The 21,991-nt window shown below is 52.3% G+C and overlaps 1 protein-coding gene and 1 long non-coding RNA gene across 8 annotated transcripts in view; one reads left to right on the top strand and one right to left on the bottom strand.

The window, feature by feature from the left end:
- Positions 1 to 21,633, top strand: part of DNMT3A (DNA methyltransferase 3 alpha) — a 95,698-nt gene extending 74,065 nt beyond the window's left edge. For 3 of the 5 annotated variants that reach the window (XM_045549183.1, XM_045549182.1, XM_045549184.1), the window contains exons 7-23: positions 7,848 to 8,063; positions 8,340 to 8,498; positions 8,918 to 9,025; positions 9,271 to 9,427; positions 9,767 to 9,916; positions 10,021 to 10,065; positions 10,722 to 10,801; positions 11,442 to 11,554; positions 11,739 to 11,922; positions 12,081 to 12,165; positions 13,976 to 14,121; positions 14,883 to 14,973; positions 15,164 to 15,312; positions 16,391 to 16,476; positions 18,356 to 18,425; positions 19,075 to 19,193; positions 20,200 to 21,633. In XM_045549183.1, coding sequence (XP_045405139.1) covers positions 7,848 to 8,063; positions 8,340 to 8,498; positions 8,918 to 9,025; positions 9,271 to 9,427; positions 9,767 to 9,916; positions 10,021 to 10,065; positions 10,722 to 10,801; positions 11,442 to 11,554; positions 11,739 to 11,922; positions 12,081 to 12,165; positions 13,976 to 14,121; positions 14,883 to 14,973; positions 15,164 to 15,312; positions 16,391 to 16,476; positions 18,356 to 18,425; positions 19,075 to 19,193; positions 20,200 to 20,341 — 2,100 coding nt within the window. In that variant the 3' untranslated portion in view covers positions 20,342 to 21,633. Of the gene's footprint in view, positions 1 to 4,411; positions 4,494 to 4,575; positions 4,774 to 7,847; positions 8,064 to 8,339; positions 8,499 to 8,917; positions 9,026 to 9,270; positions 9,428 to 9,766; positions 9,917 to 10,020; positions 10,066 to 10,721; positions 10,802 to 11,441; positions 11,555 to 11,738; positions 11,923 to 12,080; positions 12,166 to 13,975; positions 14,122 to 14,882; positions 14,974 to 15,163; positions 15,313 to 16,390; positions 16,477 to 18,355; positions 18,426 to 19,074; positions 19,194 to 20,199 lie in introns of those variants that run through there. The other 2 variants (XM_045549186.1, XM_045549187.1) reach the window with 2 other exon arrangements.
- Positions 61 to 5,186, bottom strand: LOC123636677. Of its 3 annotated transcripts, none has more exons than XR_006734633.1 (4): positions 5,119 to 5,186; positions 4,430 to 4,967; positions 3,150 to 3,498; positions 61 to 2,384 (listed from the first exon to the last, which is right to left on the bottom strand). It is a non-coding gene; the product is annotated as an uncharacterized LOC123636677 (long non-coding RNA). The 3 variants fall into 3 exon arrangements; XR_006734634.1 differs by lacking the exons at positions 4,430 to 4,967; positions 5,119 to 5,186 and adding an exon at positions 3,896 to 4,203 and having other exon boundaries at positions 61 to 1,105; positions 1,187 to 2,384; XR_006734632.1 differs by lacking the exons at positions 4,430 to 4,967; positions 5,119 to 5,186 and adding an exon at positions 3,896 to 4,203.
- Positions 21,634 to 21,991: the final 358 nt, after the last annotated feature.

The following is a 21,991-nucleotide window of genomic DNA, read 5'->3' as shown; positions in this document are numbered from 1 at the left end:
TGCCCCCCAATTTGGAACTTGGCAGTGGATTAGGGATGAAGCACCTGAGACACTGTTGCATTCAGTTCAGCAAACACTGTTTTAATCCTCTATTATGTGTGAGGTGCTCCAGCCTACACTGCTTCCATATGAAGCTGAATAAGATCCAGTCCCTGCCCTCGAGGAATTTTTAATCTGTGGAGGAGAAAGATGAGCACACAGTCACCTTTGTACAAGGCAAAGCACAGACTGGCAGGTTCTAAGAGAGGCTTACAAAGTGCAGGGAAGATAAGGGACAGTGGGGCAAGATAAGGGTGAGGGGCCAGAGTGGCACTGTCCTAAAGCACTTTGTGATGATGGAAATGTTCTAAAATCTCTGCCATCCAATAGAGTAGCTTCCAGCCACATGTGGCTCTTGGATACTTGGAATGTGGCCAGTGTGACTAAGGAACTGAATTTCCATTTGTATTTAATTTTAACTTAAATAGCCGTATGCAGCTATCTTATCAGACAGTGCAGGGCTAGAGAAACTTTCACGGTGGAGGCAATTGGAGGTAACTGGCGTAGGAGGATGGGCAGGATTTTGGCTGGTAGAGGTTGAGAGGCATTCCAGGAAGAAGGCAGGCATGAGGAATACCAGGTGGGTGGGCAGAGTGGGCTTCGTGATATAACACGGAGGCCTCCAGATTCGTGGGGGCTCTGAATGTCATGCAGAGTGTTGACTGTGTGGCATTGAGGCTTTTGAGCTGTAAACAGGAGGACAGGTTCAGAACAGACATTTGTCCTCATCTCACGGCTTTTTGTCTGGATAACATTTCCCTGGTCCTGGGGCTGGTGAAAATATGCAGTGACTTCATACATGTTGCTTTGCAGATGGCTTTACAGAGGTCATGGCTTCTCTGATATTGAGTAAAGGGATTTAGGTGATAAATGTCCTGTGTGATGGCAGCAACATAACCTGCCCTCATTGTGCCAGGACTGGATTTTATGACAAAACATGCCACAGAGTGCTGAACTTTGAGTTAAAACCAGTCAGGCAGGAGTGGCCCTTCCCACCTGGACCTCCTGGTATTTCTGCTTTTTGGTGGGGTATCATGGCCTCGTGTCTCCTCTCACTTCTGTGAGGCTGGAAAGTCAAATTAACACACTTAGGATCATGTTCTTCAAAGACCCAGGAAAGTGGTGCACACCAGAATGTTAAATTTACCAATTTATAACAGGATGTGTCCTTGCCACACAGATCATAATACTTGTCCTGCTGTTTTCTGGCAACTTACTGGCATCAGAGTCACTGGAAAATGTAATTAAAATTAGAAGTTTGCTTGATGAATACAGGATCAGGGCCGAGACAGTCAGGTGTCCTTAAGAGGTATTTTCATCAGGCTTTGGCGGCCTATTGGATCACTCTTGTCTGCCTGCCAAACAGGAACTGTGCCCTCTCTCTCAGGTCACTCTCTCTGCTGGACCACGCTAGATACTTCCTCTCCAGCATCTCTTTTAGGCTCTTGACATCCACCATATCTTCCTTTCATCCAGGAGTTCCTCCTTTCAACATACTTTTATAACAATTCCAAGAACATGGCTTATTTTACATGATGCTGCTATTTGAGGCTGGCTATCTTTATCTCAGTAAAAAGACTTATCCTAGTAACTATACAGGGAGGGTTACTTTGGAAGGTCAAGGGCATATGTGACCTGAGGATCCTTGAAAGCTGCCCTGTTTTTTTCCCCCCCCTGACCTTTTACTAAAATCACCTCTGTCCTAGATCTTGGGGTCTCTTCTGCTTTGAGGTCTGACTGACCACAAAGAAGACACATCTCTGTTTTAGTGACTCATCATCTACAAAAGGGAAATGTTTCCTGTTTGCATAGTTATAGGAGAGGGAAGTTGCCCTAGGTTGGTGAGGGGACACCTTTGAGACTAGGCTTCCTTTGCTTAGGTTGGGAAGTTGTGTGGGAGAGGTAAGATTTGACTCTAAAGGATGAGAACAAGGAAGTTTGACAGCTGGAGGGAAGAGGCTTCTGTATTGTGGGCCAGAAAGTGAATGGTTCTGGCCAGTTCTGACACTTGGCGCCCTGGCTGCATGTGCAGGCACTATTACAGTCTAAAGAAGTCCCAAGACCACAGAGGGTAGAGTCTGAGGTGCTCAGCCACGTTGTAAGGGAAAAGGAGATGTCATAGATGAGTCAGAGTATCTGAAAGCGGCTGCCAAGCCAGAATCAGAAGCTTCCTTTTGAGGGGAGGCCTGGAGTGAGGTCTCAGGTGGCCCATTCACTGGACCTGGATACTAAGGAAGGATGAGTGAGAGAAGCAACTAAGCAAGTCCTGTTACATTCCTTAAAGGCTGGGAGCAGGCGGGAGGCATAATTCAGGGCTTCTCATTTCTGCTTCATCAAGTGGATACCTTAATTGGGTTGAGAGATGGGTTAGAGCAGAAGAAGGCCCCTTGTTTTTTTGGAATAATGGCTCCCTTTCCTAGCTGTATGATTCTGGGTCTCAGTCAGGGCTAAGGGGAAATGTGTACCCCCAAGTTTTATATGTAGAAGGCTGATTTGGAGGCCTCCTTCCTCTTCAGGGTTTCCTTGCTTTGATAGCCCCAAGAGGGATGGTGGGCTGTCCTTCACCTAGCATCTCTTGACCTCATTATACCAGCACCTGTTCCAGCTGGTATATCCCAGCTGACTGTGGCTGGGAGCCAGGCACCTAGGGAGTTACCTCACTGTCCTTAGGAGATGCTGGTATTCCAAGGTCTGGGAGGGCTAAAGTCATCACTCCTATTTTGCAGATGAGAAAACAGAACTTCTTCGGGTTAATTAAGTGGCTTGTTCAAAGTCATGGTGGTGGAATCAGAACTCAAGTTCAGATCTTTTGACAAGCCAAACAGCCCTCTATTGCTGGGAGTTCCTCTGCTCTTCCTTCTCATTAATCAGGCAAACTGAAACCAGCCTAATCTTTCTAAGATACCCATTCATCTTGTCTTGTCAGAAAATGTGCAGGTATTCTTCACTGCTACGGGATACATCTGTTGACACACCTGAAATCTTGCCATTATCCAGCTTTCTATGCCCTTTAGCTTTAGTGTACTGGGAGGCTGCAGGTGGGTGAGCAGTCCCTCCTTCCCACCCTGGCAACTCTTACCCCACCCATCCTCGGCCCAGTCTCTGCTCACCTCCAACTCGCCTCTGACCTCTTTTATCTTTCATACCATTTTTTGTTGTCTTCCAAGCCATCCTGGCCAGCTCTCCTTGGTATTTGTGGCATAGTATCTTCACATATGTTTGTTTTTCAATGATCCTTTCATATCTCTCCAAGTCCAGCGGAATCTTCAACTCCTTGAGGGCAGGGCCAACAGAGTCTGCTTCTTTATCTGATGCTACACCCAACCTGGTGGAGGGCTGTGGGTGGAGATTGCTGTCGGCCTGGAGGGGAGGTGCCTCTGCTGGGAAGGCTGCACCTGGAAGCCGCACCTGGAGCCCCAGCAAGAGAGTCAAGTCTTCTCGATGTGCAGATGTTCGTGCCTGGGAATGAAGGAATTGCAGTACTTTAGAAGAAGCGCCGGCGCTCCCGCCCCCCTCGCTCCCCCACCCCTCGCAAACTGTAAAATGAGAAGTCCAGGGAAGACCCAGAGTGACGTAGGGGCCCCGGGGACATGGCCAGGAAGAAGCTTTCAAAGCCGGAACTCCTAGAGCCATGCTTTTTAAGGAACCCTCTATCCACCTGCAGTGTGGAGGCGGGAACGCCCCCCACTCCCCCCAGTCCTAGTTCTGAAGCCTCCCGGTTTCTGTTCGGGTGCCCTCTGTCGCGCTCAGTCTGTATTCTCTGAGTTTTCCTACAACTTCTGGGCCTTGCCTCTTATCTGTAAGTTTTTTGTTTTGTTTTGTTCTTTTTTTTTCGTTGTGCTTCTGAGAAACTCACTTTTAACAACTTTCTCCTGGCTCTCCCAGACCGTCGGAAAACTCCGATCTTCCTTCGCCCGGACTCGCGGCTCCCGCGGGGCTCGCAGAGGAGAGCAGCCCCTTCCCTCCCTGCGGCCCTCCGCTCCCCCCGCGCTCCCCGCAGGCTCCGGCCTCGCCCCCCGGCTCCGCGCTAATCTCTTCCAGAGTTGGGGGAGAGGGGGTAGGGCAGGCCCTTCCCGGGAGGCGGGGGCGCTTCCTCCTGCCCGGCCTGGGCGGGCCCTGGGAACGGGCGGAGGCCGGCCGCGCCCCCGGCCCCCGCGCCCCTCGGACCGGAGGAGAGGGGCTGGCCCACCGCCAGCGTCGGAGCGCCGGCCCCCTCCCCCGGCCCGCCCGCAGCCAACCAGGCACTCCAGCGGGGCCCACGTGACCTGGAGTTCTAGACAAAGAAAATGTTCCCTCCCTCCCCCCCACCGCCCCCCTCCCCTCTCTCTGGCCCCCTCCGCCCCCAGCCCCATCGCCCCCTTCCCCTCCCCCCAGACGGGCAGCTACTTACAGAGCTTCAGGGCCGGGGCTCACACCTGAGCTGGACCGCAGAGGGGCTGCACCTGGCCTTATGGGTAGGTTCCTGGACGGAGCCCTGGGGAGACTGGGGGCGGGGAGGCTGCAGGGCCGAGGGGAGGATCTCCGCAGCCCTCAGTTTGAAAAGAGTCAAGTATGCCTCCCCGGCCCGCAGGAGCTGCGGCGTCCCTTCCTGGCCTGAGTGCTGGAGATGCTGACTTAGTGCTGGCCCACCTACTCCTTGCTCAGGAGCCCCAAGCCCCACTCCTCACCGGGCTCAAGTGGCACCTGGTGTTCCCAGGGGACAGGAGGAGCAGCAGGCTGGGAGCCTGGGCAGTGGTAACTGCAGGCGCTGGCTGAGCGGGGCTGGTGGACCACGAGTTGGTTTGGAAGCTGCTCTAGCTGAGCTTCTGGCAGATGGGTGCCTGGCATTTCCTGGTTGACCTGTATTCCTGGCTAGGGGACCAGGCTGTCCTCGGGGCCCTGCCAGCTTGCAGCCTCCTGAGAGGGACAGCTTCCTCTGCTGCGAGTTCCTGGAAGCCACCCGGCAGGCAGCCAGAAAGAAGTGGTTGGGGGTGGGAGGAAGCAGGGTGACCCTGACAGGGGGTTGCGGGGGCCAGCCTTTGACACCAGGGTAGCCTAAGGCCGCATGGGCTTGGGGATGGTGGTGCTCAGACCTCTGACCTTTGGAATGGGAAGTGCTGAGTCGCAGCGGGAGGTGGATGCGGGACAGCTGCCGGAGGAGATGGAACTGGAAGATGGACAGTAGTAGTCGGTGGAGTTACCGGTGGCTTTCCCAGGCTGGCCAAACTCTGGGCCAGGTGCCTTCTGAGGAATGGTATAGTGCCCCTCTTGGATCCTGCCCAATCTCTTGGCCCCTCTGTGGGTGAGGAGCCATCAGCCCAAATGGGAGAGCCCTGAGCTCACCCTCTCTCTCCTATTGTTTGCCTGGGCAGGAGGGCAGGAGAGAACGTGGAAAGGAGGATGCTTTCCCAAACTGCCCCGGGCAGACTATTCTAATGAGCCCCTCCCCCATGCAGCCTCGCCTCTGCCCCTTCTTCCCCTTTCCTTTGGCCTCCTGCTGCTAACCCACCTCCTTCCTCCTTCCCCCACCCCTGCTGCCCTTGTCCTGATGGAGGCCCCTTCCTCCTCCGCCAGCCCAAACCGTGCTGGGTGCGTGTTCTGCACCAAGTGGGTTGGGGATGCTAAACAGCTATCAGCAGCAGCATCTGACAGGCTGGGGGAAGTTGTGGGGGAAGAAGAATGTTCAGGAACTCGCTGTGGAGAGGTTGAAGAGAGAGACAAAGGGGCTGTGGGGGAGTGATGATGGTGGTGTCAGGCACGACTCCCTTCTAGACCTGGGGAGCCCGGGGAGGAGCCCGTGCCCACCCACTGCCACTTACTGTGGAAGTGATGGCGGGTCCTTTCCCCTTCCTGCCCTCTGCCACCTGCACACCTTGTGGTGGCTGAGGGGCCTCATCATGCCTGGAAACAGGGCCTTTGGATCATCCCAGCAGCACCCTAACCTGGGTCAGGCATCCATGCCTGAAGTTTGGGAAGGTGTGGTGGAGAGGGAGCAACAGCTAGGCACAGGTTTGTCTGTGAGTGTGACTGGTGTGGCCCAGGATCCCAGGATAGGTAGGTGGTGGCCTCCAGGAGAAGGGAACCCCTTCCCTGTAGACCCCAATGCATCCTCTTGTGGGTGAGGAGGTGATAGCTAATTGAAGGTAGGACGGGGAAGGCAAAGTCCCGACCAGGTGAGAGTACACTAAGGAGGGCTGAGCAATTACTCTGCATTCTTCCACCCCCGCCATCCATGAGCTCATTTTCCCAGCTGTTTGTGGGCTGGGGGCAAAGGATGCCTTATCCCATTTTAGAATTTGTTGAGTCAGAGAAAGAACCGGTACTAACAGCCTATGTTTTAGGAATCACCATAAGAAACAGATTTGGTCTGTGGCTGGGAGGCAAAGACTTGAAGGTTGAATGAAATAAAGTGAATCTATGAGGCAGTACATTAGACCGTTGAGCTTAAAACAAAGGTTAACTTGGGAGCCTCGAATGTGGGGAGGATCCGTTGATGGGCTTTGAGAGAGTCCTTGGAATCCTTGATATATGCATCAGATTCTTAAACAGGTCTGAAAAGGTTACCAGAAATCCTTCAGTCCAAATGCCTTTTTAGGTTGGATCATCTCTGAAGAGAAGGGACTACTGCGAAGTCAGCTGCCAGTTTGTTGCAAGGTTAAGACAGGAATGTAGATGCTCTGACTTCAGATTAGAGCTCTTCCTGATACTCCTTCCTGATACTTTTTAAATCTTGGGGATGGATTTGCATTCGCAGCTCTGGGCTCTTGCGGAAAGTTTCATATTGAAAGGCATGTATTAATAAAATATGGGATTTTTTTCCCCCTTTGAATCTGGTGTGGTGGAAATGGGTGTAGAGCCTTGAAGTGAGAAGGCTGTGTTTCCTAAATGCAGTAAAGGGTGAATGGTTCTCAGAGCTGAGTATCAAGGATTCCATTCTTCTTTGTAGGGATCCTGGAGCAGGTTTCGAGAAGCAATGGGATCCTAGCCTGAAAGATGAGTGTGATATGGTGAAAGGATGGAGACTGTTCAGTAGGAGAATACCTGGGGTTTGGATTATTAATTTGTTGGTGGGATGGCAGAGAGAGTGCCAGGTCTGTAGTGCCTGCTCTGTAAATAATTGAAGGAATAAACGTATTTATGGATCTGAAAGGTGCACGGAGAAGGAGTAGAATCTGGTAACAGTGTACACTGGGTTAATCCACAAGAACTCGAGAGTGGCCTGCAAGCATGGGAACAGGCAGGCACTTAGGGAACTTTGCGGTTTTTGAGCAGGTGCTGGGGGAGATATGCTCTTGAAACCCAGAGCAGTGATTTCAGCATCAGTGGACATCGCAAAACTAGAGTCCTGGTCTGGAAACCAGGAATGGAAGCGATTGATTGTCCAGAGAAATTGTGGAGGAAAAGAAATGATCCCATTTCTTGGTTGGGAATGTAAGACGGGAGAGGGTGGAGCCAGTATCTGTGCCTGATAAAGGTGCCAGATTGGTACGTCAATAGGATTGGCCTTTCCGCATCTGCATCCGAGGGTGGGCAACTGATACTGATATGCTGATGAGAGTGAGGAAGATCAGACTGGAGAGGAAGGTTTCCTAAGAGGCAGAAAAGAAGGCTGGAATTGAGTGCTTTGAGTTCATCTCCCAACTTCCTGTCTTTCCGTTTTCCGTGGTGAGTCAGCGGGGACAATGAGGAAGAACTCCTGTGTCCAACCCTTTACCTTCCGTCACCGTCCCAGACCTCCACAGACAGGTTGAGAAGAGCCCGTTGAGCGTCAGGTGGCCTTGCCAACTGCTGGACGGGTCAAGGTGACTTCTCATTCTTTGTTTCCCCAGGCTGAGAAGAAAGCCAAGGTAATTGCAGTAATGAATGCTGTGGAAGAGAACCAGGGGTCCGGGGAGTCTCAGAAGGTGGAGGAGGCCAGCCCTCCCGCTGTGCAGCAGCCCACCGACCCCGCATCCCCCACTGTGGCCACCACGCCTGAACCCGTGGGGGCTGATGCCGGTGACAAGAATGCCACCAAAGCAGCTGACGACGAACCGGAGTACGAGGTGAGCGGCTTGCTTCTCACCAGCCTTGTCCGGGGCTTCACACGCCAGCCCCTCCTGTCCTGCTCTGCTCACTCCATCTCTCACTGGCCGCTCACTGTCTCCACCTGACCCCAGACCTCTCCGTCCCCCGGTTTTGCTCTGTCGTGCTTCGTTCAGATGGAGCTCCCTCCTGGCTGGCCTGCCCCCAGATGCCCAGGGCTGGGGTTGCCATGGGGGGATCAGGGTGGCAGGGCCTCGTGACCACCATGTAATGATTTCTGCTCCTTGGGGCTCCAGGACGGCCGGGGCTTTGGCATTGGGGAGCTGGTGTGGGGGAAACTTCGGGGCTTCTCCTGGTGGCCAGGCCGCATTGTGTCTTGGTGGATGACGGGCCGGAGCCGAGCAGCCGAAGGCACCCGCTGGGTCATGTGGTTCGGAGACGGCAAGTTCTCAGTGGTGAGTCGTGGGGTTTCGCGGTAGCCTGGGGGAGGACAAGGTCTGGATCCCATGGCCTGTGGTCTTGGCTGGAGGCAGACTAGAATTGGGGCAGGAGGAGTGGGCTCCGCGCACCCACACTCTGCATGTGGGCAGAAGCCTGAGAGATAATTAAGTTGCACCCTGGCTCAGAGAGCCCGTTCGCCTGGTTTTAGCCATCAGGAAATCCTTCACTAGAGTCTCTTTCCCACCTGCATTCAGGTGCTCCCCACTCTTGGTCCAGACTCCCCTTTTGCATCGGGTAATTATTTATCAGTGCACCTGGTCCTCTTAAGGGCTGAGTCTGACTTTAATGCCCCCCACCCCTGGCACTGGTGAGGCATGCAGTGGCTGCTCGAGTGTGGGGAGCAGCAAACCAGGGGCCCGGCTCATCCCTCCAGGTGTGCGTGGAGAAGCTGATGCCGCTGAGCTCGTTTTGCAGTGCGTTCCACCAGGCCACCTACAACAAGCAGCCCATGTACCGCAAAGCCATCTACGAAGTCCTGCAGGTGAGCGACCCTCCACAGAGCCTGGAGGAGGAGCTTAGGCAGCAGCAGGAGGCCTGGAAGCCGGACTGTGGTGGTCAGGCCTGGGCAGAGCCTCCTTTTCTCCCCAGCTTCCCCACCTCGCTCACCCCTTTCTATACTCTTCCTCCTCGGTGGTTCTTCTCCCACCTCTTGGTACCCTGGAGTCTGACTTTCCTGCCCTCCAGCCTGTCCTGACACACATCCCACCCCCATGTGTTGGCCTCTAGGTGGCCAGCAGCCGCTCCGGGAAACTGTTCCCAGCGTGCCATGACAGCGACGAGAGTGACACTGCCAAGGCTGTGGAGGTGCAGAACAAGCAAATGATTGAATGGGCCCTTGGGGGGTTCCAGCCCTCCGGCCCCAAGGGCCTGGAGCCACCAGAAGGTAAATGCAGGTGCCCAGCCCAGCTTTCTGGGAGCCCTGCCCACCAGGGGGGACCCACGCCAGGGCTGGGAAAGCCATGCTTAGGGAGAGCTGCCGAGGCCTCCACCAAGAAGCCCCGTGGGAATGGCCAGGGTCTCCCTCACCCTGGGGTCAGGGTCAGCCAGTGCTATGCTGGGGCTCCAGGGTAACGCGCTCTCCATTGTCTTGGCTGGAACCTGGGAGGTGGGACAAACTGGGGACCCATCTATTCCTCACTGTAGGTATAAGGAGGGGAAGGGAGAGGACTGGGGCTCCCTGTCATCCTGTAATTGTGACCTTGTCACCTGCTTTCCCGATCAGAGGAAAAGAATCCCTACAAAGAAGTTTACACAGACATGTGGGTTGAACCTGAGGCAGCTGCCTATGCACCACCCCCACCAGCCAAAAAGCCCCGAAAGAGCACAACAGAGAAGCCCAAGGTCAAAGAGATCATCGATGAACGCACAAGAGGTAGTTGGCCTGTTTCTGGAGAGTGGCACCAGGAGGCCGGCATTCCGAGGAGTGGGTGTGGCCCTGGCGGCCGCCTCTGATGCTGGCTTCCCTCCCCTCTGCAGAGCGGCTGGTATACGAGGTGCGACAGAAGTGCCGGAATATCGAAGGTGAGTGTGTGGCCTGGGTGTTCTGGTGCTCCCAGCGTGGTGCCAGGCATGGAGTAGCACCCACTTAGGAAGAGCCCTGTGACGTTACTCAGTGACGGGGCCTGTCCTGCAGGTCCCACCACCTCCAGCCTGCTTCACACACCGTTTGTCTTCCTGGTGCTACGGTTTTGCTTTCCGGCCAATGACGTCGGCTGGTCTTTAGAGTTTGGGATGCCCCAATGGGTCAAGGGAGGGTGACCCTTCTTGGATTTCATTGAACTTGCCTGAAGATAACCTTTTGGCTTCTCACCTTTCCTCACTTTCCCGCATCCTACTTCTGTCTGCCTTGGCCTGGTGATAGTGTATGTGGTTTGGGGCCCAGCAGGATTGAGGGCAGGGGCCAGGACTGGAAGACTGCCCCAGGAATACCTCTAGGGTGACCCGAGCCAAGGCCCAGTTCTCACGAGTGGGTTTCTGTCCCCTGCTCTGAGAAACGAATGGCCTCCTGAGGCTGGGGACACTGTGCCTCCCTTTTCCGTGGGGAGCTCTCCCAGATCTCTCTGCCTGCTTTCCTGGCTGCTCCAGCACACTCCTTTGTGGTAGCTGTCTGGGGCTGGGCTCTGGCCTGGGTGGGAGGAGCCTTTGGTGGTGCTCACTCCGCTCACTCTGCTCTCCAGACATTTGCATTTCTTGTGGGAGCCTCAACGTCACCCTGGAACACCCTCTCTTCATTGGAGGAATGTGCCAAAACTGCAAGGTAGGGGCACACCCGCCCCGAGAGGTGTAGTTGAGGACAGCCCTTGGTCCCTTGGCCGACTGCACCTCCTGCCTTTGGGGGCATGTAGGGGAAGGCACCTGGGTCGGTATGACAGAGACCTTAAGGTTTATTCTGGAAGCAGAGGATCCTCATAACATGGGTCCTTGGGCTTCAGGCTTTTGAGTTGCTTTTATTTTCCTCCTCTGAGAGATTCTTTTCCTCTTTAGAATGGGGACTGCCCCATTTTAGTCCCCAGATGTGGGCAGGACTCACAGTGTCACAGTTACTAATATGATGGGGGTGGGAGCCAGGTAGCCTGGACAGGGCAGGCAGAGCGGTGGTTGGGTTGCCCTGGGAGTCCCAGGAGAAAAGCCTCAGGCCCGCAGCAAGGAAGAAGGTGGTGTGCACCTCCCTCTCTGGCCTTGCTCTCAGGCCCCTCTTTGGTTCTATCCACTGCTGGGGGGACTCATGGTTTCCCCTTCCCAGATCTGTGGTTTGGCCTGACCCAGGCTGGGTGGGTGATGGGATCATGTCTCCAGGGCTGAGTCAAGGTTCCAAGAGGCCAGGTTCAGAGCCTGCCTTCACCCTGGCTGTCCTAGTCCTGCCCTGGTGGTTTCTGACCCTCTATGCTACTCTCTAGAACTGCTTCCTGGAGTGTGCATACCAGTACGATGACGATGGCTATCAATCCTACTGCACCATCTGCTGTGGGGGGCGTGAGGTGCTCATGTGCGGGAACAACAACTGCTGCAGGTGAGGGTTGCTGCCCCAGACCAAAGCTGGCCCTCCCTCCTTGGCCAGGACCTGGGCTCGCACTGCCTGCCCACCATGCCCCTCCAGCTGTGCTCTGGACTGGGTGCTTCTGTTCCAGGCGGCATACCTTGGCAGTCCTGGATTGGGGCTGGGAGTCCCCTCTGCTCACTGGGCTTCCTTCCAGGTGCTTTTGCGTGGAGTGTGTGGACCTCTTGGTGGGGCCGGGGGCTGCACAGGCGGCCATTAAGGAAGACCCCTGGAATTGCTACATGTGTGGGCACAAGGGTACCTATGGGCTGCTGCGGCGGCGGGAAGACTGGCCCTCTAGGCTCCAGATGTTCTTCGCCAATAACCACGACCAGGAATTTGTGAGTGCTGGGCTTGGAGCGAGGTCTTGAGCTCTCTTTGCTGAGACTTGGTGGTGGTTTGTGCAGGTCTCAGGAGTCTGGCTGGAGGGCCAGCCCTGGTTGGGGGGTCTGTGGAACACTGGTGGGCATTTACCTGACCTGTCGTGCTCACTGCTTAGGACCCTCCGAAGGTTTATCCACCTGTCCCAGCTGAGAAGAGGAAGCCCATCCGGGTGCTGTCTCTCTTTGACGGAATTGCTACAGGTGAGGGCATATGCCCACCAGAGGTGCTGGCCCCTGTGCCCAGGGTAGGAGAGCAGTAGGGGGGAGGGGCGCTAAACTCTGGCAAAACAAAAGGATTGTCAGCATCACAGCTGTTAAAATATTACCCTAAAGAGAAAACTTTTATGTTAAATGAAAAAGTACACAGTCCGTGGACATGGGGTTTGGCCAAAATTAAAAAGTAAAATACTGTCTTGTTCAATGGGCCCCTTCCTTAATGAAGGACACTCTGTGGCAGGGGACAGAGCTGTCATTACGATCAGTGAGGATTTCACAAAGCCTCGGACAGACTCGGACTTAGTGACTCAAACACAAACATACTGTGTTGAGCCAGTTCTGTTGTGTTTTACTTACACACAAGGTAGTATAAAGTAGCCTTATTTCAATCACCTGTTAACCTGTTCGTTAATATTTTGGTATTTGTCCTTTAGATTTTTCTGTGTGTGTTTATATAATCATACATATATTATATAGACAGGTAAGTTAAAGAGGATAGGAAATGCATACCATCTTGTCATTGCTATGGCCACTTTTTCATGTCAAGAAATACGCAGCTATATTCTTTATTTATAAATGCCATATAGGATTCCATTGACTGAAAGTCCCATAATTTACTTAACTAACCACTTTAGGTCATTCACTATTTTTGCATTATTGTAAGCTGTTCTGTGGCAAGTATCCTTATGCATCTTTATCCACTTAAACCATTATCTCCTTAGGAAAAACCCTTAGGAGATGCTGGGTCACCTTGTAAGCACTATTTTTTTGACATGGCTCTTGACATTGGCAGAAAGCCCCCTGGAAGGTTGTACTGACGTATATACCCACCCCTGCCCCGCCCCCAGGCCAAGGGCTTCCCAGTTCTTAAGGAAGAAATAGCTCTTCTCAGAATTTGTGCCCTTATCTGATGAGCGGGGACCTTGGCCCAAGGGTGAGGGTGGGGGTGGCTTTGCAGGCCAGATGTTCTGTTCTCATCTCGATGCTGATATTCTGTAAACCTACAGAAGCTCATTTACAGCTTTCGTTTCCCAGGCTGGAACCTGGCCTTCTTAAATCACGTCACAACCCAAGGGGCTGTAAAACGTAAAAGCTCCTTGGTGGGGGGATCTATTGGGAGCAGTAGAAATGGTGCCACTGTACCTGTTGCTCCTGCAGCTCTCAGGGTCTGTTCTGATTGTTTCCTTGCGTCAGTTCAGCAGGCATGGACAGAGGGATCATGGTAAGGAAGTCAGCGTAGTTAGTCGGCTCAGGAGGAAACGCAGTGCGTGGGGCCTCCTACTCTGTCTTGAAGACCATTTGCAATCCACGAGAGGGGCTGAGTGAGGAATATAAACTGCTCTGATGAGGTGGCAAGGGATGCACAGTGCTGGGGGCTTACAGGGGAGGGGAAGGGGCGTCTAGGGGGCATTTAGATTGAGTCTTGAAGGGTGGGTGGACTTGCAGCAGGAGGCAGTAAGGGGGTGAGTTAGGACCAAGGTGTAGATGTAGAAACAACAAAGGTAAGGCCACCAAAGAAGTCAGCTGCTGTTCTCCCTGAATCCTGAAGCCACCTGCCCTGTGGTCAGTCTTCCCGGGCTCTGACCACCCCAGTAGACCACACTAGGCTCGAAACAGCCCTGATGCGCTTATTGATATTCCAGTTTGACCCAGAAAGGGTTTGAGGCTGCTTTGTGGGTAGGGCTTGCGTTTACAGCTGACCCCAGGAGTCCTGGTGGCCGGAGGGCTCCCCTGCTAAGGCCAGGGTGCTGGGGAGATGGCTGTGAGTAACAGTGCTCTCTGCTGTCCAACGCAGGGCTCCTGGTGCTGAAAGACCTGGGCATCCAGGTGGACCGCTACATTGCCTCGGAGGTGTGTGAGGACTCCATCACGGTGGGCATGGTGCGGCACCAGGGGAAGATCATGTATGTCGGGGACGTCCGCAGCGTCACGCAGAAGCATGTATGTCAGTGGGACGTGCCCTGCCTTCCCTCCCTGCACACCGGCTCCTGGAGCAGCCCCCTGTCCCCTTTCGTTTTGTTCATTTGCTCCCTTCCTTCCCCTTTACCCCCAGCCTCTCTTTCTCCTTATCTTCCGTTTCTCCTCTTTGCCTTGAGAAGGTAAAGGGCAGTTTAGAGTGGGAATTGGGGAGCTTGCCTTCTTGAGCTCCAGCTACTCCCCGGGCTGTTTTCAGGGCCCTTTCTACTTCGTAGAGTGCCGTGGATTGGGTGGTTCCTCTGCTCCCGATGTTTTCCACAAGTAGCTTTACCAGCCTCCATTTTTCTGGGGGCCTCTGACAGTGTGCCTCTGCTCTTCCAGTTATCTGGGCCTGCCTCTGAAACTGTAAGCCCTCTGGAATCCTGAAGGGCATTTGGAGAGCATTCCGATGCCCAGACACTGCCTAAACTGCTCAGAGGGCAGGGTACCTTCAGACTCAGCGTCTGCCTAGACCACCTTCCAGTGAGTGGCTGCATTTCTTGCCTGGTTTCCCTGCTGGCCTCAGAGATGACCCACGGTGGTCCCCTCACTTCTTGTTTAGGAAGCTGAGCCCAGACAGCCTCAGAGACTTGCCCGTGTCTGCAGAGTGGGGTAGTGAGTAGAGCAGCCGGGTCTCCTCTCCCATGCCAAAGGACTTTTTTGCCAAATTCACAGAAATTCCTCTTTCTTCCTTTCTGCCTCTGTCCCTGGACAGCAGGCCCATCATGTTGCCTTTATCCTCCCAGATCCAGGAGTGGGGCCCGTTTGATCTGGTGATTGGGGGCAGTCCCTGCAATGATCTCTCCATCGTCAACCCTGCCCGCAAGGGACTCTACGGTAGGTGCTGTCCTCACCCCTCCACCTTCTGAGCTGGTGCTTCCGCACTTAGGTTTCCTCCTTGGATACTTCTGCCCTGGGACAGCTGTTCCCAGTGACCCTGTCTACCCTTGCCCTACCCACGCCCGAGCCACACCACTGTCTTACACAGACAGTCCCCAGCTGATGGCTTTCTCTTCCGACCTCTCAGAGGGCACTGGCCGGCTCTTCTTTGAGTTCTACCGCCTCCTGCATGATGCGCGGCCCAAGGAGGGAGATGATCGCCCCTTCTTCTGGCTCTTTGAGAATGTGGTGGCCATGGGCGTTAGTGACAAGAGGGACATCTCGCGATTTCTCGAGGTATAGCCAGCAACCTTGGTTTGGCCAGCTCACTAATGGCTTCTACCTTGGACTGCTGCTTTATCCCTGTCTCATCTGCATTGTGGAGCTGGGGACTGGTGACTTCTGCTTTGCAAGGGCCTGGTTGGGAAGCTCCAGGTTTCCCAAATAACAAGGGAGGAAGCCGTGTTACAGGCCCACCTCAGAAAGAACCGGTGGTCCCACTCCAATAGACGGTACTGTGGGTGTGGGCCTTGGGTCAAAGGACCTGTGTCACTAAATCAGGTGGGGTTCTGGGGTTGGGCATTCTATGTGGTGTTATGCTGGGGGACCTCTGAGATGCCAAAATCAGTTTTCCCTGACCAGAAAGACTCATCCTCACTGCCTGGCACCATGATGGATGCTTTACGGCACCTGAGAAGAAAACATGGCTTATCTCAGTTTTTATTCCTTAGACAAGTCCCAGTTTAGCTCTGAGCCAGGTTTGAGCCATGCACAGAGGACCTGCTGCCAGAGGCACTCTTGGTGGGCCCTCTGCGAGCTCGAGCCCATGCCTCTGAGCCTTGGTCAGTAACCCTTCAAGCCGTGTTCTGACTTTAAAACGTGAGCAGGCGTCTGTTTGGCTTGTAACAAGGACATATAGTGAACACACCTACACGCACTAGAACTGTCTTTCTCGGAGCCTCTGGGTGGTCTAGAGCCGCATTATTCAATATGGTAGCCACCAGCCACATGGAGCTATTTAAATTAACGTTAAAAATTCAGTTCTTTAGTCACCCTGGCCTCATTTCAAGCACAAAATAGCCACCTGTAGCTAATGGGCTTGTGGCTACTGCATTGAACAGTGCAGATAGAGAACATTCCCATCATCGCAGAAGTTCAGTTGGACAATGCTGGTCTAGAATGTTCCAGTGAGAGCATGTGGAATGTGGTTAGGTTTAATTCCAGCTTTTCCTGGAGACTTCAGGCTATCCCAGCGTGTGGTTCCTGAGACAGAAGTAAGAGCCTTTGAGGCTTCAAGGCTCTAAACCAGCAACATTACCCAGAGCTATTTAATATTTCTCCTTCACTCATCCTTAAACTGTCTTCTGTTTTCTAGTCCAACCCTGTGATGATTGATGCCAAAGAAGTGTCAGCTGCACACAGGGCCCGCTACTTCTGGGGTAACCTTCCCGGTATGAACAGGTTGGTGAGAGCTCCCGGGCTTGGAATGTCTGTGCGTCGGGGTCTGTAGGCAGGACGGCCCGGGCGGGTGTGAGGGGATCCCCTGGGTGGGCCCTCTCGGGCTGACCTCTGCTGAATGGCTTGCTGCTCTGCCACATTCTTTTTATTTCCTTTTCCTGGAAGAAGAAAGGGGAGTCAGGTGTAAAATACTTGTCTGAGCAACCAACAACTAGTGATCTTAAAGCAGGACCTTGAAAATGTTAAAGTGCATTTGTGCTGCTGAGTTACATAGTTGGTTCTCCTCCATGGGTGATATATCCAGAGCCAACTGGTCCCTAGATGCTCCTGGGGTAAAGCTGTGGAGGGTGGCGTTGGGGTTGGGAAACTGCCGCATCCTGCTGTAGGTGAGGGAACCTTGAAACAGCACCATGCAGGTACAAGGGTTCTGCTTAACTTAGTAATCACACACTTTGTTGGCTTTAGGGCCTTTGTTGGAAGGATTTTCTTCATTTTAGTTTGCACAGATAAAGATTTTAGCTAGGTGTGTTGGCACTTGCATGTAAACCCAGCTACTCAGGAAGCTGAGGCTGAAGGATCCCTTGAACCCAGGAGTTCAAGGCTGCAGTGAGCTAATGATTGTGCCACCATGCTCCAGCCTGGCCGACAGAGCAAGACCCCATCTCAACAACAAGAAGATTTTAATATCCAGGAATGAATACAGTTTCATTTCCTCAGATGTAATAATTGCATTATAAAAAGGACTTTGAGGAGAAAGGAATTGCTCCAGAGTTTGCAGTTCAAAAGCAGAATGAGGGCCGCCCAATCTAGATATGCATTCTGGAGAGATGTAGTTTCCAGAATGTTTTGAGTCATGGATTTTAAACCTCTTTGGTATACCTATAAATAGGAAGCATCTTATCACCTGGTCCCAGTCGAATAATCTCCCTCTTTGTCATTCACGTGAGGTTGCGGGACCCTTCCAGTGTCTACCCATTTGGCAGCGTTGCCATCTTTTGCAAGAGCTTATTGATGGGGGAAGGAGGTGGGTCAGTGGGGCAGCTGGCCTGAAACTGTGTCCCCCGCGGAGTTCCCAAGATGCATGTGTGTATTGGGAAAATGCATGGGTTTATATGGTCTGTTGTTTTCATGGAGCCACTAACTCAGTTGTCCTGTGAGATTGTTCTCACCTGTTGCTTCTAACACAAACAATAGAATTCTCAGGTTCTAGGAGGAGCAGAGGTGCCACACAGGGCAGGGCCAAGTAGACTGTGCTCGTAAACACAGGGAGGTGCCTCATTTGACTGCAGGCCCCATGCTGAGATCTTGGAGCCAGCGCAATGGGAAACCTTTTTTAATTTTCTTAAATGTCAGAAAAGGTCAGCGCCAAAGGTGATCTTCAGTTATCTGGTCTGCCCCCTGAGAAGTGACGCATTTAGTGTCATAGAACTTTAGTCTTGATGGAACTGTGCAGAATCTGTCTTTTGAACTGTGCATTTTAGGTGTACAGTTTGAATTTCATCTAACATATACACCGTGAAACTATCACCACAAATCCAGACAGAACAATCTGTCACCCCCAAAGTTTGCTTTGTGGTACGACACCTAAAACTCAGTGTGTTTTAAAATAACTCATGTAAAAATAGTTGAGCCTTTTTTCTCTCTTCTGGGTAGACGTTATCTGCCTGTGGTAGTTTGAGACCATTTTTGAATTTACCTTTAAGGATTAACACTTGGTAGGTTTTTGTCTGTGGATGGCTGCAGTGTGTATTGGTGTGTTTGGGGACAGTTTGAAGAGGTTTATGATGGGGGTATGTGCGTGATTTTAGGAGGGGTAGCACCTCTGGGTGGTTTCCTGCTGTTCCGAAAGTTTCCGCCGTTCATTCTCTCTTCTGCCTCCTAGGCCGTTGGCATCCACTGTGAATGATAAGCTGGAGCTGCAGGAGTGTCTGGAGCACGGCAGGATAGCCAAGGTCAGCCCGAGAGTCAGTGCCTCTGCTGGGGCAGGGAGACGGGCAGGGCTGTGTCCCACCTGCCCCTCCAGGGACCTTGGGGGGCACTGCCAGTGTGGAGAAGGTGGTTTAGGAGATGCTGCAGGGTCATGCAGCCAGTCAGCCAGAGGACAGCCCAGGGCTGCTGGCCTTCAGCCCTTCTTCCCTGGTGAGCGTTGCCTGCCATCCCCTGATACAGACCTGTTGCAGAAACCTTCAGAGCAGAGCAGCCTCCTGTGACGTGGAAGCGCCATTTCTCTCTGGAGCTGAAATCTCCTGGAGTGGGTGTGTGGGGCGTTGAGTGTCAGCAGTTCCAGCACTCAGGACTGCCGGCGCCCTAGACGGCATCTATGAGCCCCAGAGTAATTTGGCATCCTTTAGCTTGCAACTTACTCCACCTCTGAAGGTACCAATTCTTTGAAAGACTTAGGAAGTATAGTGGCTAGAGCTTCTGCCTCTCAAGTCTTTGGCCAGCTAGGTTGGACTAAGGACAGCCAGGCGACCTCAGAGTAGGAAGAAAAGCAGGGCTGTGGGGTCTGGAGGCTCACGCCTGGCACAGTCAGTAGGCACATGACCACGGTTGGTTGAATGAATTTGTACTCATTCCTCTTTTCTCCTCTTCATCTTCTAGTTCAGCAAAGTGAGGACCATTACTACTAGGTCGAACTCCATAAAGCAGGGCAAAGACCAGCATTTCCCCGTCTTCATGAATGAGAAAGAGGACATCTTATGGTGCACTGAAATGGAAAGGTACCCAGGGCGATGTGCTGGCAGGATGGGTGTGGTGTGGACTGTTCTGATCCGCTGGGCTTGTGGGAGGGTTGTCTGCCTTTCCTCACCAGACTTGTTTCCCCCAAATACCGCGTGAGCAGTGGGTCTTACCAAGCATTTCCCCACATGGCCAACTCCTGGCAAGCCAGGCCCCAGTGTATTTTAAGGTTCCAGAGTAAGAGAAGTCCAGGAATCAATCCACATACCTTGGCTCCCAGACTTCCTGCTGAACCCCAAGGAAACACTGCAGCTACAGGAGCCTTCTTAACTTGTGGTGCCAATTTTGTAGGTATTTTTTAAACCAAGAGAGTGTAGGACCAGGCAGGTGGGCCTTACAGCCTCAGCACCCTGGTTTGGTGCAAACTGGACTCATGAGGATTATCTTCTCATTCTCTGGATATAACTAGGATTTAGCCAGACAAAGAGACCACTTACGCAAACAACCAGAGCAAACAGGAAATCCTTCAACGCCTGGAGTCAGGCAAGAGTTCAACTCCGTCTTAGTTTTTCTCATCTTGTGCAGGAAGATACTAGGGGTGTATATTTATTACATGTAGACTGAGATCTCAATTGTGCATTCAAATCTCCACTGGGGGGAATTGTAGAAGATGTCCTGGAGGTGTTTTTGAAGGATTTTTTGAGATACTCTGTTTCTGCTGGGTTGTAAATCTCTAGGCAGTGAATACCTTACTACCTTTAAATCCCCAGAAACTAGCACAATGCCTGGCACATGTCTGGTGACCCGAGTGAGTATTGAATTGGTTGTAAAGGACAGGAGATTCAGCAGAACCAAGCATGCATGGGGGTGGGGGTTGTTGGGTGCACCTTGTCCTTGCACTTGGGGCAGCGCTGGTCCCATGCAGTCGCCTGGTCTGCCCCCAGTGGGGTAGTCGCCTGGTCCCAATGTACAGTCAGATGGCTTCCAGGCGCCCTGGGCCTAGCCAGGCCAGCCCTCACCCGGCCCTCTCTGCCTTCTCTCCACCAGGGTGTTTGGCTTCCCCGTCCACTATACCGACGTCTCCAACATGAGCCGCTTGGCCAGACAGAGACTTCTGGGCCGGTCGTGGAGCGTGCCAGTCATCCGCCACCTCTTCGCTCCACTGAAGGAATATTTTGCTTGTGTGTAAGGGACATGGGGGCAAACTGAGGTAGTGACACAAAGTTAAACAAACAAACAAAACACAAAACATAATAAAACACCAAGAACGTGAGGATGGAGAGAAGTATCAGCACCCAGAAGAGAAAAAGGAATTTAAAACAAAAACCACAGAGCGGAAATACCGGAGGGTCATGCCTTGCGAAAAGGGTTGGACATCATCTCCTGATTTTTCAATGTTAATCTTCAGTCCTATTTAAAAGCAAAACCAAGCCCCTCCCCCCCCTTTTTTTGGTCAGACCTTTTGTTTTCTACTCTTTTACGAGGGGTTTTCTGTTTGTTTGGGTTTTTGTTTCTTGCTGTGACTGAAACAAGAGGGTTATTGCAGCAAAAATCAGTAAAAAAAAAAAAAAAAAAAAAAATAGTAACAATACCTTGCAGAGGAAAGATAGGAGAGAGGAAAAAAGAAAATTCTATAGAAATCTATATATTGGGTTTTTTTTTTTTTTTTTTTTTTTTTTTTTTTACTATATATCTTTTTTTTGTTGTCTCTAGCCTGATCAGATAGGAGCACAAGCAGGAGGCAGAAACAGAGAGACACTCAGGTGGCAGAATTCCTTCCCAGCCACCGAGCTGTCTTGCCAGCACCATTCCTGGTCATGCAGAACAGAACCCAGCTAGCAGCAGAGAGACAAGAACACCACATACTACACTTTTCTACAGTATTTCAGGTGCCTACCACACAGGAAACCTTGAAGAAAATCAGTTTCTAGAAGCCGCTGTTACCTCTTGTTTACAGTTTATATATATATGATAGATATGAGATATATATATAAAAGGTACTGTTAACTACTGTACAACCCGACTTCATAATGGTGCTTTAAAACAGCGAGATGAGTAAAAACATCAGCTTCCACGTTGCCTTATGTGCAAAGGGTTTGACCGAGGATGGAGAAAGGGAGACAGCTCGCAGATGACTCGCCATCAAGGTGGGTTTTTCCCCTTGGTTTTTATGCAAAGTGAAGGAGGAGGATTTGGGAGCAGCGTTCTCCCGTTTTTTCCCTGCCAAAAAGGGGGTTAGAGGAGGCTGTCGGACCGTGGAAAGCTGAGCGTGGAATTCATCCAGACTCATGCAATAACCTTTGATTTTTTTCTAAAAGGAGACTCCCTCGGCAAGATGGCAGAGGAAGGAGTCTTCAATCCCAATTTCTCAGTTTAGCCTATTCGAGGGCTCCTTGTGGTGGGATCAGAAATTATCCAGAGTGTGGGCACGTGACAGTTAAAAACCCCACCTGGAGCAAATAAAAAAACATACAAAACGTACTGGTGCTTTCCTGTCTAAGTCGCCTTTTGTGTGTTCTTTTATGAGGCCCCCACCATCCACCCCTCTGTGCACAAGGCGGCTCCCGGCCCCTGGAATGTGATGTTTTTGGTCATCTCCAAAGGCTGCAGTTTTATACTGGGAGGCTGATGACACCTTTTATTATAGTTATTCTTATGGTTCTGGTTATAATTATGTTTGTTTTAAGATTTTCTTTAAGAAGACAAAAACCCAACACCCTTCCCTTTAGGTTTCAAACCAAGGTGCGGGGAGCAGGGTGCTTCTAAGTTAGCGGTGGCTCTGGTGCCCTGGCTCCCCACCCCTCGGGCCAGGTGGGCCACTGGGCGCGGTGGCAGCAGG

This window comes from Lemur catta, chromosome 4 (genome assembly GCF_020740605.2).
Source record: "Lemur catta isolate mLemCat1 chromosome 4, mLemCat1.pri, whole genome shotgun sequence".
NCBI lineage: Eukaryota > Metazoa > Chordata > Mammalia > Primates > Lemuridae > Lemur > Lemur catta.
This window is presented reverse-complemented; position numbering and strand designations above follow the sequence as displayed.